A 13145-nucleotide genomic window follows, 5' to 3' on the forward strand; every position below is an offset into this window, starting at 1 on the left:
AAGTCTAAAGCTTATTTACTTCACTAACAAAAAATATTTTCCAAATTATAGAGCAACAATATTTTTTGAACTACCTTATTTGAAAAATAATGCATGCTAGTAGTGCCTAGAGAAAATGGCAATAAATTTTGTCTCAATCATATAAATGAGATAAATGGCATTTACAAGAAACGTTTAAAAACTCAATGCAAACAGCAGATCGTGTGACATTTGAATTTAGCCAGGGTATCCCCTCAAATTTAAGGAAGCGGTTATAGCAGCTGTTTTTCAATATATCGATCTCAAGCAAAAGTTACAAATAAAAAAAAGTTCAGTTACATTATAACCCCTCACTCGGGCTCAATTCAAAACCCTCAGCATAGAATAAGAAGATTTATTAAAGAAACTATTTCTATACCAATATATTCAGTTTTATGTGAGAAAAAATAAAAGATGCATGCATGCATGTTTATGAGAATGAGTGAACGAATAATCACCTGCTCCACATGTTTCATTCCTTTTGCAAGGAGATCAGCAATCATGGCATGCCAAATTCTTTGCCCTCTAAAATAAAGGCCCGATTCCTATATATTTCAAATAGGAAAAAGTCAAACTCATACAGCATGTGGCATATCACATGCTTTTATACAAATCACCATAATCAACATTTTATTTTAAATATAGATTAAAAAATAAGCAACAATAAAGAATCCAAGTATTTCAGTTAACTCAATCCAAAAACGTGCAATTTATAATTATAGTACTGTTTGGGTTTTAATTTGTCTTGTGCAAAGACAACAGGAACTGGAATAGAATGTGAGGATGAACCTCTCTCCAAGTTATGAGGCGAAGCTCCTTGAGATATAAACTAAGCTATAGAAAAAATATACAAACATCCACAATATACAATATCTACTCAAGAGTTTTAAATAAATGAAAAGACTGCTTATATTATTTTGTGCTAGGATAAAAAGGTCCAAACACATAACAGCCATTTCTTGTGAGTAGGATTATATACATTTCATGGATGAGAAAACTAATATAAACACAACATTAACACCTTACTAGTTCAAAACAGGGAGCGACATTTTGATAAACAAAATATAACAACACAAATAACACTTGATTCCAAATCTTAAAATTAAAAAATTTAATGTTATACAAAACCATGACCTAGATACAAAGTTTGAAGGCAAAATCCAGTTTCATAAATGCAAGTTCAACAATTACCTCAAAAGCTCAAGCACAGAGTCCATCATCATTTTGCATCACTTGTGTCCAAAAGCTTTAACTTATAGGTTTACAAAGAAAATTTTATTTTTTTATTTTTAGAATATTCTACAAAGTGATGTCCGGCAGAAAAATTCTAAAACCTATAGGAAAATAAGAAATCGATTTTAAAGTAAAACTATTGTGAAGAAATACCGAAATAAAGCAGTCTAGAAATAGATCCTTTAAGCTATCGCAAAAATATAACCACCAAAAATGTACAATAATCATCACCAAGCTAGCAATTTTTGCAATTAATGCTATCACAATTCTACAATAAACATTCAAATTTGCTTGATTTACTTCTCTCCACATGAACTCATGCTTCTCCTTGAAATATCATGGAGTACTAAGTACATATTCATGAAATTTGTCCTTTTCACTCTTTTTGCCATGTCCTCCTACACAACCATGCCTTTCTGCCTAGTTCGTCCACCATGCAACCTAGATGAATGGCATTTGGTCTCTGCTCACTCATTGTTATTTAGGTACTTTCTTTCCTTCCACCAATGTTTGGTATTATTGTATGTGTCCATTTGTTCTTGTTGTTGATCATTTGTTGGTTGTGTGGTTGCTATGTCTATAGCTCCTTTTAGGATTCCCTCTATTCGATGTTGTCGTCGTTTGTTGTTTGTCATCATTTGTTGGTTGCTTGGTTGTCTACTGCGTCGTGACATTCTTAGGGATCCTCATCACTCCTTTGTTTTTGTGCCTTTCTCTAGGATTGCCATATACGTTTGTGGCTTTTTGTGTGATTATTGTTGCCTTCGCTACTATTGCTCATGGTGGTGGTTGTTTCTTTTGTTCATGGTCATCTTTGCAACTACGATTGTTGTTGCCTCCGCTCATGCCCATCTTCAAAGTTTTTGTTACAGTAATTGTCTGGCTATTATGGGACTTCCTTTGCTTTTGAGCTTTTTCCCTCAATTGGTTTCTAGTCCTTTCCTTCAGCATTGTTTCTCTACATCCTTTTTCATGGCATACGACAAAGTTGGGGATCCTTCCCCTTTCTTCCTCCCCTATCATTACTCATGCCTCTGCAAAACTACCAAAGCAAGTCTAATGTTCCATTTATAAAGCTCCCCAAACGTGTTGCTCTGCAAAGTTTATTTGATAAGATGTCTTTGATAGCTATGGAGAACTTTAATCTCGGTAAGTTTATGGATGCAAACCTAGAGTGGTTGACAGCTAAAGAATCTAATATTTTAGCACTCAAAGGTAAAAAATCCAAACTTCATCATAAGCAGGATTTCTTCATTAGCAAAACTGAAAAGAAAATTAAAATATTGGATGTTTGTCTGCAGAAAAACAACACCCACTCCTGTTGGCATCGAATAACATATACAATCCAAATTGGTTGACAGAAGGACTTGATGATCATGTGAGCTCAATCTTAAGGTCTATGGTCTTCCATCTTCTACTCGTAACCCTCTCTCTAAAGGTCATTGTTCTTTAAAGGACAAGCTTGGCATTGATGACATTATACTAGACAGAATTTGGATTGAGTATGACTCAACACTCTTCCTTTGTTTCCATTCCACAACAGATTGCCTATAGGTACTGAAAGCAAGGAGGAAGTTGTTTGCTCAATCCTATAAAGATTTATTTAGATGAAGACCTTAAAAAACACAAATTGTTGAACACAAATACTCTAGAGAGCTTGTGGGTGTTGCTAGGCATTAAGAAAAATAAATAGTTACCAAAAACTTGAAGGTTGTTATCAAAGACACTTTTCATCCTAAGTGGGATTCTAGGGATGGTGTTGCCACTAAATAACAATCCTAGTTCTGTCAAGCTTGATGGGTTAACAAGGAACCAAATGGTGATACTTTACAAATAAATTGTTGCAATGCCAATGGGATATTTTGATCTTCTCTATACCTACTGCACAACACTCTGGGATCTTCTCCTAGATTCTCATTTCTTGACTTGCAGACCTCATTATAGTGAGGCAAGTGTAGTTGATTGGGTCATCTCCATCTAGGGGTACATCCCTTCCATTAGCCACTTTTATGTCACTCGCATTCCCCTCACCATCTATGCTCTCCTTTGTCCCTTAGTCCACTTTGTCCCTTTCCATCTTTGTGTTCAACTATTTCAAGGACAATGACAGTTATCTTTTCACCGCCTCCTCTCTCTCATCAATGTGCCACATTCAAGTTTAACCTCCTCTCTGCCTCCATTTGGGAAGGTACCCTTTTGTCCTTTCCTTATTCCACACCTCATTGTTTCCTCATTTCAAACCTATGAACACATGTTCTATGAACAAATGGTGCGATGGAAACTATAAAGCTCACATTTGGCTTTTGCGAGATACCTTCATTGACCACTTCCCCTCCTTCTCTAGGTTGAAAATCCCTTACAACCACCTCCTTTATAGTAAGAAGCATTTTTACATCTCCTCTTGTAGGAAAGCCTCCATTTGGCAAACTACCCTTTTCTCCTTTCTGAATTCTACCACCCCACTATTCCCTCACTCTAGACCAAAGAACACATCCTAGGAAAAAAATGGTGTGATGAGGACTATAAAACTTGTCATTGACTTTTGCGAGATGCTTTCATTCACTACCTCCCCTCCTCTAGGCTGAAAATCTCTTACAACCACCTCCATTGTTTTAAGAACTGTTTTTACATCTCCCATTGTAGCAAAGCCCTTAGTATGGTGCAAGAGCACCTTAGGACACAAGGTTCACCATAAGATCTCCATCAAGGAGAACTAAAGGCATGCAGTCCAATAACGTCTATGCGAGCATTTTATGATGTAAACATGGTTGACAAAGTTATCTAAAGTCATTTTGAGTTATTGTAACTATTTTGACAAAATGTTGCTATGTTGAGCAAACTATGCCTTACAGCTATGTAAGAATTCCAAAGGGTAGACTATGGGTTTTAGTGAATATTTTGGTTTCCATAAGGTCTTATAAGACCATATCCTTGTAATGAAGGAAGCAATTAGGTCCTTAACCAAAGGAAGAAGCAAAAATGCAAAAATTGTAAAATGATGTCAAAAGTTGCAAAAGCAACTTTGACAACTAATTATGCCATTAATGCCCCAAACAGTCACCTAATTCAAAAGGCATTTGTAACCAATGTGAAATGATGTATTAGAGTATTTAAATCATTCTCCGGTCAAGGGTGAGGGAGAAGAATAAGGTTTGGATCAAATTTTCAATCTATTATTTTAGTTTTCCTAGATTTTACATTGTGAAACGTCTATCAGACCAATTTCCTCCCTTATAAGGATTGGTGGGTGTACAAATACTTCTTGGAAAGTTAGTGTATGAAGATGCCTTTGTTTTGAAACTAGTTTGATTTCATCTCATTCAATATTGTGGAAGTTATCAAGTTTTTGGTAAAATATAACAAACCCTACCTAGTGTAACCGGTGAACAAATTAAGATGTAAAAGTTTAGTCTATTACGTGGATCGAAGTCTCTATCTTTAGCAAGATGATAGGAATAAGTGCACACTTTGTTTCCCTCAAAGTTGTAGAGAATCATGCAAAGGTTTTCATGTGCATTTGAAAGGAAAAGGTCTATAATTATTGTCTCAGACTATACAATGGCAGTAATAAGAGAGATTTCTTATGTTCTAGTCCATAATAATATGTTTGACAAGGAGTTAAGGGCTTAGGAATGTGTAGTGAGAAGTCCTTGATATGTCCAAGTGGTGGAGGACTAGGGCCACATAGTTAAGGGTGTTCGAAGCGATTGTCTCAGTGAGGGAAAAGTGTGACTACCACAATATGACAATAAAATGTAAATATGAAATTGAGTGGGTCAAGGATGGAATAGTTGGGTGCGTTAAGAGATGATGTTGTGTCATGACAAAGGTTAGCAAGATTGTAAACATTGGGGGAATCCTTTGGGAAAGGATAGGAACCATTGAGGTCTCAAGAAGGATGTCTGAAGGAATAAAAGGGTAAATGGACAGCCACTGTCTAGATGATTACACAACGGGTCAAAGGGATTTGTGGATGTTTTCAAGGGTTTTCTGAGTGTACAAGGAGAGTCTCTAGAATAAGAAGATTGATCAGAGGATTAAGGGTCAAGAGAAAGTGGTGACGAGTCAAAGGAAGCATTGTGTTCGCTAGGGGGAATGTGTGATCAGTTTTGAAGGAATAGAGGAATCAATGGCTATGTATTGAGTGGATTGGGGAATAGGATTAATTCTTGGGAAGCCATATGAAAGAAAGGTGTTGATGAATTAGAGAAGGGAAAGCAACTTGTTAGCAAGTTGGAATAGCTATTCCCTAGTTGGTGGCTAGTGTGGTGGATGCTCTACATCACAGTACCTCTCTCATCCACCCCCCTGAATCCTTCAAGGGTACCCTCTTTACTTTTCGCTCCCCCTTCCTACGGAGTTACACCATGGCACCCCCGTCCCCACGCTTCTCTCTATTATATCCCTACCAATCCCCTTATCCATGTCAATTTCCTCACCTATTGTCATCTCTTTAGACCCACGAGCATTTGGGAGGCCATTACAACTCTCAATAGCAATAGAGCAGTTGATGAGTAGGGGTTCCAAGCAGAGTTCTTAAGGCATGGCCTCATTGTCTTTGGCTCCTACTTATTTGAAATCTTCAACCATGTGATTCATAGTGGATTTCTCTTGTTTTGGTCACACCTCACAAATTGGGCCCACCATCAGATCCCAACAAATTTAGGACCATCGTAGTTGACCATACCTCCAAATCATATGCAATAGTGTTACACAATCTTATTTCCAAGGGCATCAATCTACAAGGCATTCGTGCTAGAAATCACGCAAACTTGATTATTAGACTACAGATCATATTTTGACTCTTTGGGCCATTATTGAGGAGGCTTGCCATCACTCCTCGATGGTTTACTATTGCTTTATGGATTTACACAAGTCCTTTGACTCAGTACTTCTAGATGGGAGTTGAACAAGTTTATCGAATAAGACATGTACAGACAATTTATCCCCGCTTCTAGGGTGAACCCCCATGGGTGGCTTTGCACTAATACGGCGTTGTATGTGGAGCAGCCTTTGGAATTGCATGATGGACTCATTATCTGGTCATTTTATTTATCTCACCATTGGTCACATTCCATTCCAAATTCCAATCCCCCTTGGCCCCTTTAGAGTGGGTGGTGAGGAGTAACATTGATATTCTTCCTTCAATTTTGATGTGATAGTCAATCTTAGGATGTCACTTCATGTTTGAAAGGAGGTCAAGATAGTTCATTTTTTGTTAGAAGTCATTTGTGTAAGCTTTAGCCCTAATAAGGCTTTGTGAGCCACTTGGTCAAACGGAGTCAATGCCAATGAAAGGTCAAATCTTCATCAAATTTTATTATGTGATGAAATTTTATATCTTGCTGTGCCATTGGAGCCCCTTGGTCATAGCTGTTTGGTTCTCAACTTGCTTAGGATGCAAATTGCATAAAGTACAAAATACAAAAGAAGCAATAAATGGACTTTGCAATTTCATACAAACTAGTAAGGTGACCAGTCACCTTCTGTTTCCTTGTGGGGAAGCCTTGATGGAAAGTGAAAGGACACTTTTTCACGCACACATGTTGAGGATGAAACAATTATGAATTTGGTTAATGAAAGCTTTGAATAAGACTTTGGAGGGAATCCATGCTGTGTCAACTTGTAACTCATTGTTCACCTGCACAGTTACCTATTTTCTTGCTTGTCGTTGATTGAGATGTGAATGAAGATGTTTTGCACTGCATTTTATATAAGTTGCTAACTCTTGTTTGTAGTGGGTCAGTTCTTTGTGCCTTGATTAGATTTAGTTATCCCTGTGATAGTAGGACCAGTAAATAGGGTATGATCCTAATGGGCTATCTCTCACCTAGAACTCTCTGTAACAGTGGAGTTCCACAGAGAAAAGTGGGTAATCCTGTGTATATTAGATTTATGTCAGATAGGAGTAGATAAGTTTTTGATTTCTCTAGAATATGGCTCTTACTAATCTTCATACTTCCTTGCAAGTTGTAGCAAGAATGATGAGGCAATAATATCTCACAAGTATTGTAGAGAAATCTGATAACAACAATACTTATATTATTTCTGAACTTGAATCCACAAAATTCCAAATGTAATAAAGATAGATCGAACACTATATGACTTGTGCTTTTTGTTTTGTTTTACTTGTCATATTTTGATCTGCTTTGAGGTATATATATATATATTGAGACATGTCGATGGATACACATGTCTCTCCATATAGAAGACATCTCTCTCCACTGACATGCACCTCTTTATTATCGATGGCCTATGCAAACTAATTGTTTCACATATGAATTTTTTATGCACTGTTTCAATAATCAAATATACCTTGTTTCTCATCCGATGGTTATCAGTAGTATAACAAGTATTATCAGATTTAAATCTGATATATAAAAAACGCAAGTTTCTCATTATCGACAACAGCAGTTATATCAATACTCATAGATATAAAAGATAATGCTTTTAAATATTGATCAAATGCAGATCGATAATTTCAAATTTATACTTGGAACAAATATTAATGACAAACAGATTATCATGAATGATAATTTGCTTTACAAATAGTCAATAAAATGATTTATGGTTAAGTATTTATTATATATATATATATATATATATATATATATATATATGCATTAAATCATAGATCATTATATTGATAATTATCATTCATGTTTATCTAACCAAAGCTATAATTTTAACACTCCCTCTTAGCTAGGGAAGATAAAATTTATACAAGTATCTAACACAATAGATCCATTTATTGTGAGAAAGAGATATCACCTTACTCAATATTGTGATATCAAGAGATATGGTATACACAAGAATGTCAAGTCACATGGCATTCCCCATAACTCAAATATCCATTTTGTGGTATGTGCACTAACATCAAGTCTCATGATGTTAACATATGGATGTTTAAGCATGGTATATCCATTGATACATTATCCACCATCATTATCTCTTAAAGATCATTATGATCTATCAAATGATATCAAGTCTCATGATATCTATCAAAATGTCTAAGAACTTAATTACCATGACATGTCCACGGATATCAAGTCACATGATATTCATAATGATAGTGAAATAGAGCATTTTAAAGTTGTCACCTTACAATGTTAAATACAGGTGTTCATTATTTGAAAAGTCACCACCTTTCAATAATGTTCATAGGGGCCAATAAGGTCATGGAGTCACACAAATGACAACAAAAGAGTTTACACATTAAACATCTTTATATATTAGCATAAATAAAAAATAATTGAGACTCAATCTCGAGTTGGACCTACATTTTCAACCATACCAAGTTTATTCCAAAAAATGTTCAACTTTTACCATGTAGAGAGGTTTAGTGACAATGTCTATTGTCCGATCACTTGTATTAATATACTCCAACTAAATCACATTCCTTTCTACCATGTCTCTAACATAGTGATAAGGAATCTCGATGTGTTTTGATCTATCATGGAACATTGGATTCATTGAAAGCTTGATGCAATTTTGATTATCACAATGAATTATCGTAGGATTTAAGGGTTTGCCAAATAGTTGCACTACCAATCTCCTAAGCCACACTGCTTCTCTTGCTCCAATAGAGGCTGCAATATACTCAACTTTTGTAAAGTTTTGTGCTACTGAGGATTATTTCCTACTAATCTTGGAGGGAGCATCTATTTTTGTTAACTCACCCCATCAAGTTCATTAATTGTCTTTCTTCATTGGGATCACTATTACGAAGTTATTGGTAAATATTTGCTTGTTATTAACAAAGACTGAGAGGTCAATATATACAAAAGAATAAAGTGATGTTTCCTTAGAAAACGATAGTAAAGAATAGAAATATTCTATTCTAACTAAAGAAAGCTAAGAGAAAACTAGAGCTAACTGAATATTAGAAACATTCTAATATTTACAATAGATTACAAACAGATAACCATGAACTAATAATAGAATTTTATCTATTATCATAATACCCTCCCTTAATGGTTAATCTATCCACAGCACCAAGCTGTCCTTTGAATTTGACAAACTTATTAGGACCAAGAGGCTTGGTGAGACTATCTACAGTCTAATCTGTGGTAGGAACATGCTACAAGTCTATTGTCTTGTCTTCAACCAGTTGTCCTATGTAGTGACAATGAACATCCACATTCTTGGTTCGCTCATCAAAGACTAGATTCCGTGTTAGCTTGATAATGCCTTCGTTATCAACAAACAAAGTGGAAGGTCCTGCTGGTGACAGATGCATATCCCCAAGCATCTAAAAAAGCCAAACAGCTTCACAACCTACCTTGATTGGCCCTCTGTGTTCAACCTTTGTAGAGGAGAAAGAAATTGCCTACTGCTTGTTACTGGTCCATGTGAGAACACTAGATCCCAAACTGAACACATCCAGAAGTTGCCTTTTTGTAGTCAACAGAGCCTACCCAATCTAAATCTGTGAACCCATTGAGTCTAGGATTAGAACTTCGAGAGTAAAGAAGTCCATAATCTGAAGTGCCCTTCACAAAACAAAGCACACGCTTTGCTGCCATCCAATGATCAGCCTTAGGAGATGTCATAAAATGTGAGATGTAGCTGAATACAAAGCTAATATCAAGCCTAATAGTAGAGAGGTAGATGAAGTTGCCCACTAGTTGCCTATATGTAGTATCATCAACAGGAGGGGAATCAAACTTGGTTTATAACTTGAGACCATTCTCCATGGGTGTAGATGTAGGCTTGCAATCCTGCATATGAAATTTCTCTAACAGAGCGCTGGTCTATTTGGACTAAGAGATGAATATACTAGAAGATTGTTGCCAAACCTCAATGCCTAGGCAATAATGCATGAGCCTAAGGTCAATCATATCAAAAGACTAGCATAAATTCTATTTGATTCCCTGAATCATATATGTCAAACTGTCAGTGATAATCAAATCATCCACATAAATAACCAGAAGGATGATGTCACTATCAGTAGTCTTGATGTACAAATTTGAGTCTGAAGAACTCCTCTTGAAGCCTTGATCACAGAGGTACTTATCAATTTTTATGTATCATTCCCTAGGGGCTTGCTTCAAGTCATAGAGAGCTTTCACCATTCTGAGAACCTGATATCTTTATCAGCAACCTTGAAACCAAAAGGTTGCGTCGTGTAGACCTCGTCACGAAGATCACCATTTAGGAAAGCACTCTTGATGTCCATTTGATGGACCTTCTAGCTAACTGTGTTGCCATGGCTAGGACTAATTTGATTGTGCTCATCTTTGCAATAGGAGCAAAGGTCTCATCATAATCAATGCCCTAATGCTAAGAAAGCCCTTCGCAACTAAACTAGCTTTGTACTTATCCAAAGTACCATCAGATTTGTATTTGATTTTGTAAACCCATTTGTAGCCAATGGATTTCTTCCCTGGTGGAAGATCAGAAAAAACCCAAGTGTTATTCTTCACTAGGCTCTAGTGTTCAGATGTCATGGCATGTTCCCACTCTAGAATTCCTTTAACCTCAAAAAATGTTTGAGGTTAAAACACAATGTGAATGTTGGCCATGAGAGCAAAGTTAACAGACTCTGTAGGTTTGCTCTTTTTCCAAGCAATTCTCCCACCAATGAGCTCATCATCACGAAGATCAGCAAGAGTCTTAGCCCACCAATTAGGTCAGAGTGAAGAACAACCAACATTAGTATTAGGAGATGCTTGCTAATCAGGTTCCTCATCAGAAGAATCTGGATCAAACTCAAGCGAAGCATCTACAAATCGATGTGACCCTACAGGAGAAGTTGGAGGTGTTTGTCTAGGGATCACTGGTATAGTTGGAGCTGCAGGCGCTATGTAATGTTTGGTTCATCACAGTTGCCAGATAAAGGGCCAAACACACTGAATGACCGTACAAAAAGGCTATTGTAAGGTCATACGAAGCTTGGGGAATTGATATAGTGAGCAGGAGCATGCAATAGGGTCGTATGGTAGGAGATGTGGGCAGCCGTATGGTACTGTAGATAAGACCATACGGTAGGAGATGTGGGGTACAGTGAATGCAAGGCATCGTATGGTGAGGGGGGAGGATGATGTATGGGCAAACTAAAGTCGTACGATGTGGAAGGGAGGACAAGGAGACAACTGTATAGAGTCCTCTAGAGGTCGTACGGTAGTGGTAATACAATGTCGTATAGTCAGCAATGTAGGTTGTACAGTAGTAAGAGGGAAACTGATGATGGTGAAAGGAAGATGTATGGTGAAGGATTGAAGCAGAAGGTCGTACGGTAGGGTAAGTTGTAGTACAAAAGATGCACTTCGTGGTGTGAGAGACGGATGGTGTACGAATGGAGGAGGAATGCTCAGCCATGCAACCATAAACTTATAGACCAGAATTCATCAGATAAAACCAAACAAGAATGGAGATTGAATATGAATAATCTTTCAATTAATACTTGCCAAAAGATTATGCTCCGATTTGCTAGATCCGAGCAAAGTATTATAGGCGACGGAATAGGGTGAGGGTTAAATTCCACCCAAACCGGAATAGCCAAATAGGGAAGGTCTTTCACTTTTGAAATGATGAACAACATTGAATTCCAACAGGAATTCGCAGTACGAAGAAATAATCCAAATTGCATACCAACGACTACCTACAAGCCATGCTTAAATACTCGTAGGGGAAACCTTTTCGAGGGTCTACAAAGATAGCCGATGGTTACACTTACCTACAAAAACTAAAAGAAAAATGGGTCCAAGATATACTAAATCAATTGGCCCATTAACAAATTTTAATTAATAATTTATTTTATGACGGGAACATTACATGCTACTAAAGCCCTCCCTTCAAGTGGACCTAATGGAAGCCTAACTCCCAAATCATGAGCCTTCATAAGCTGGTCTGCTAGATTAGGAATAGAAGAAACAGGCATGAATGGTCCTCATTGTTCATCAAAGACTACATCACGATTGTACATGAGATGAGATGTCTCAATGTCAATCAAGCGGTAGGCTTTGTGAAGGCTACTATATCCAACAAGCATGAGTTTCTGACTCTTTGCATCCAACTTGGTGTGTGATGCATGAGGGATCCAAATAAAAGCAAGGGAGCCAAAAACCCTTAGGTGATTGATTTTGGGCTTGCGACCTGACCGGGCCTCTTCCAGAGTAATACCTTTGACTGCTACTGTGGGTGATGGTTTAGAACATAAACTATAGTGTTAACTGCTTCAGCCCAAAACTTCTTCGGAACATGTTTGAGTTCGTGCATGGATTGAGCTATCTCAGTGATTGTTTTGTTCTGACGTTCAACTACACTACTTTGTTATGGTGTGGTGTGGTTAACTAGCGTTTGATGCCATCAGTGTCCAAGAAGCTAGATAATTCATTAGGACAAAATCCCCCCCATTGTCTAATCTAAGAGTAATAATAGATTTTCCAGAATCTTTTTCAACTAAACTAAAGGTTTAAACTTCTGAAAAATAGGAAATGCATCTAATTTATTTTTAAGAAAAAATACCCCACATTTTTCTATTGAAATCATCAACAACCAATAGAAAATACCTAGACCCAAGAACAAAAGGAGTGGCCATAGGGGCGCAAATATCGGCATGAACAAACTAAAGTACCTAAGAAGCTCGCCATGAATCGCTACTAGGGAAAGGTATGCAATGTTGCTTCCCAGTCTGACATGCATAACAAACTCCAAGTTGTTGATTCTGAATCTCTAGCAAACTGAGAACAAGCTCTTCCCGAGCAAGCTAAGAGAGATAATGCACAATTAAGTGCCCATACCGTTAATGTACAAGTGTGCTAACAAAAGATCGTCGAGCAGCCATAGCCAAGTCCCGAGAATCACCAGAATCAATAAGTCAGAAAAGGCCATGATCCTCAAGACCTGCTGCAACAATTGATTGAGTCACCCAACCAGTGATGATACATTGA

The 13145-nt window shown here is 37.1% G+C and overlaps 1 protein-coding gene across 1 annotated transcript in view; it reads right to left on the reverse strand.

Annotated features, from left to right (window-relative positions):
• The window catches only part of LOC149543760 (pectin acetylesterase 3-like), a 182433-nt gene that overhangs the window by 102512 nt on the left and 66776 nt on the right, over positions 1-13145 (reverse strand). Inside the window, exon 5 of the mRNA XM_089798453.1 lies at positions 477-563. Coding sequence (XP_089654579.1) covers positions 477-563 — 87 coding nt within the window. The remainder of the gene's footprint in view (positions 1-476; positions 564-13145) is intronic.

This window comes from Cupressus sempervirens, chromosome 8, assembly GCF_028749045.1.
Source record: "Cupressus sempervirens isolate cs-2001-9-10 chromosome 8, ASM2874904v1, whole genome shotgun sequence".
Lineage (NCBI taxonomy): Eukaryota > Viridiplantae > Streptophyta > Pinopsida > Cupressales > Cupressaceae > Cupressus > Cupressus sempervirens.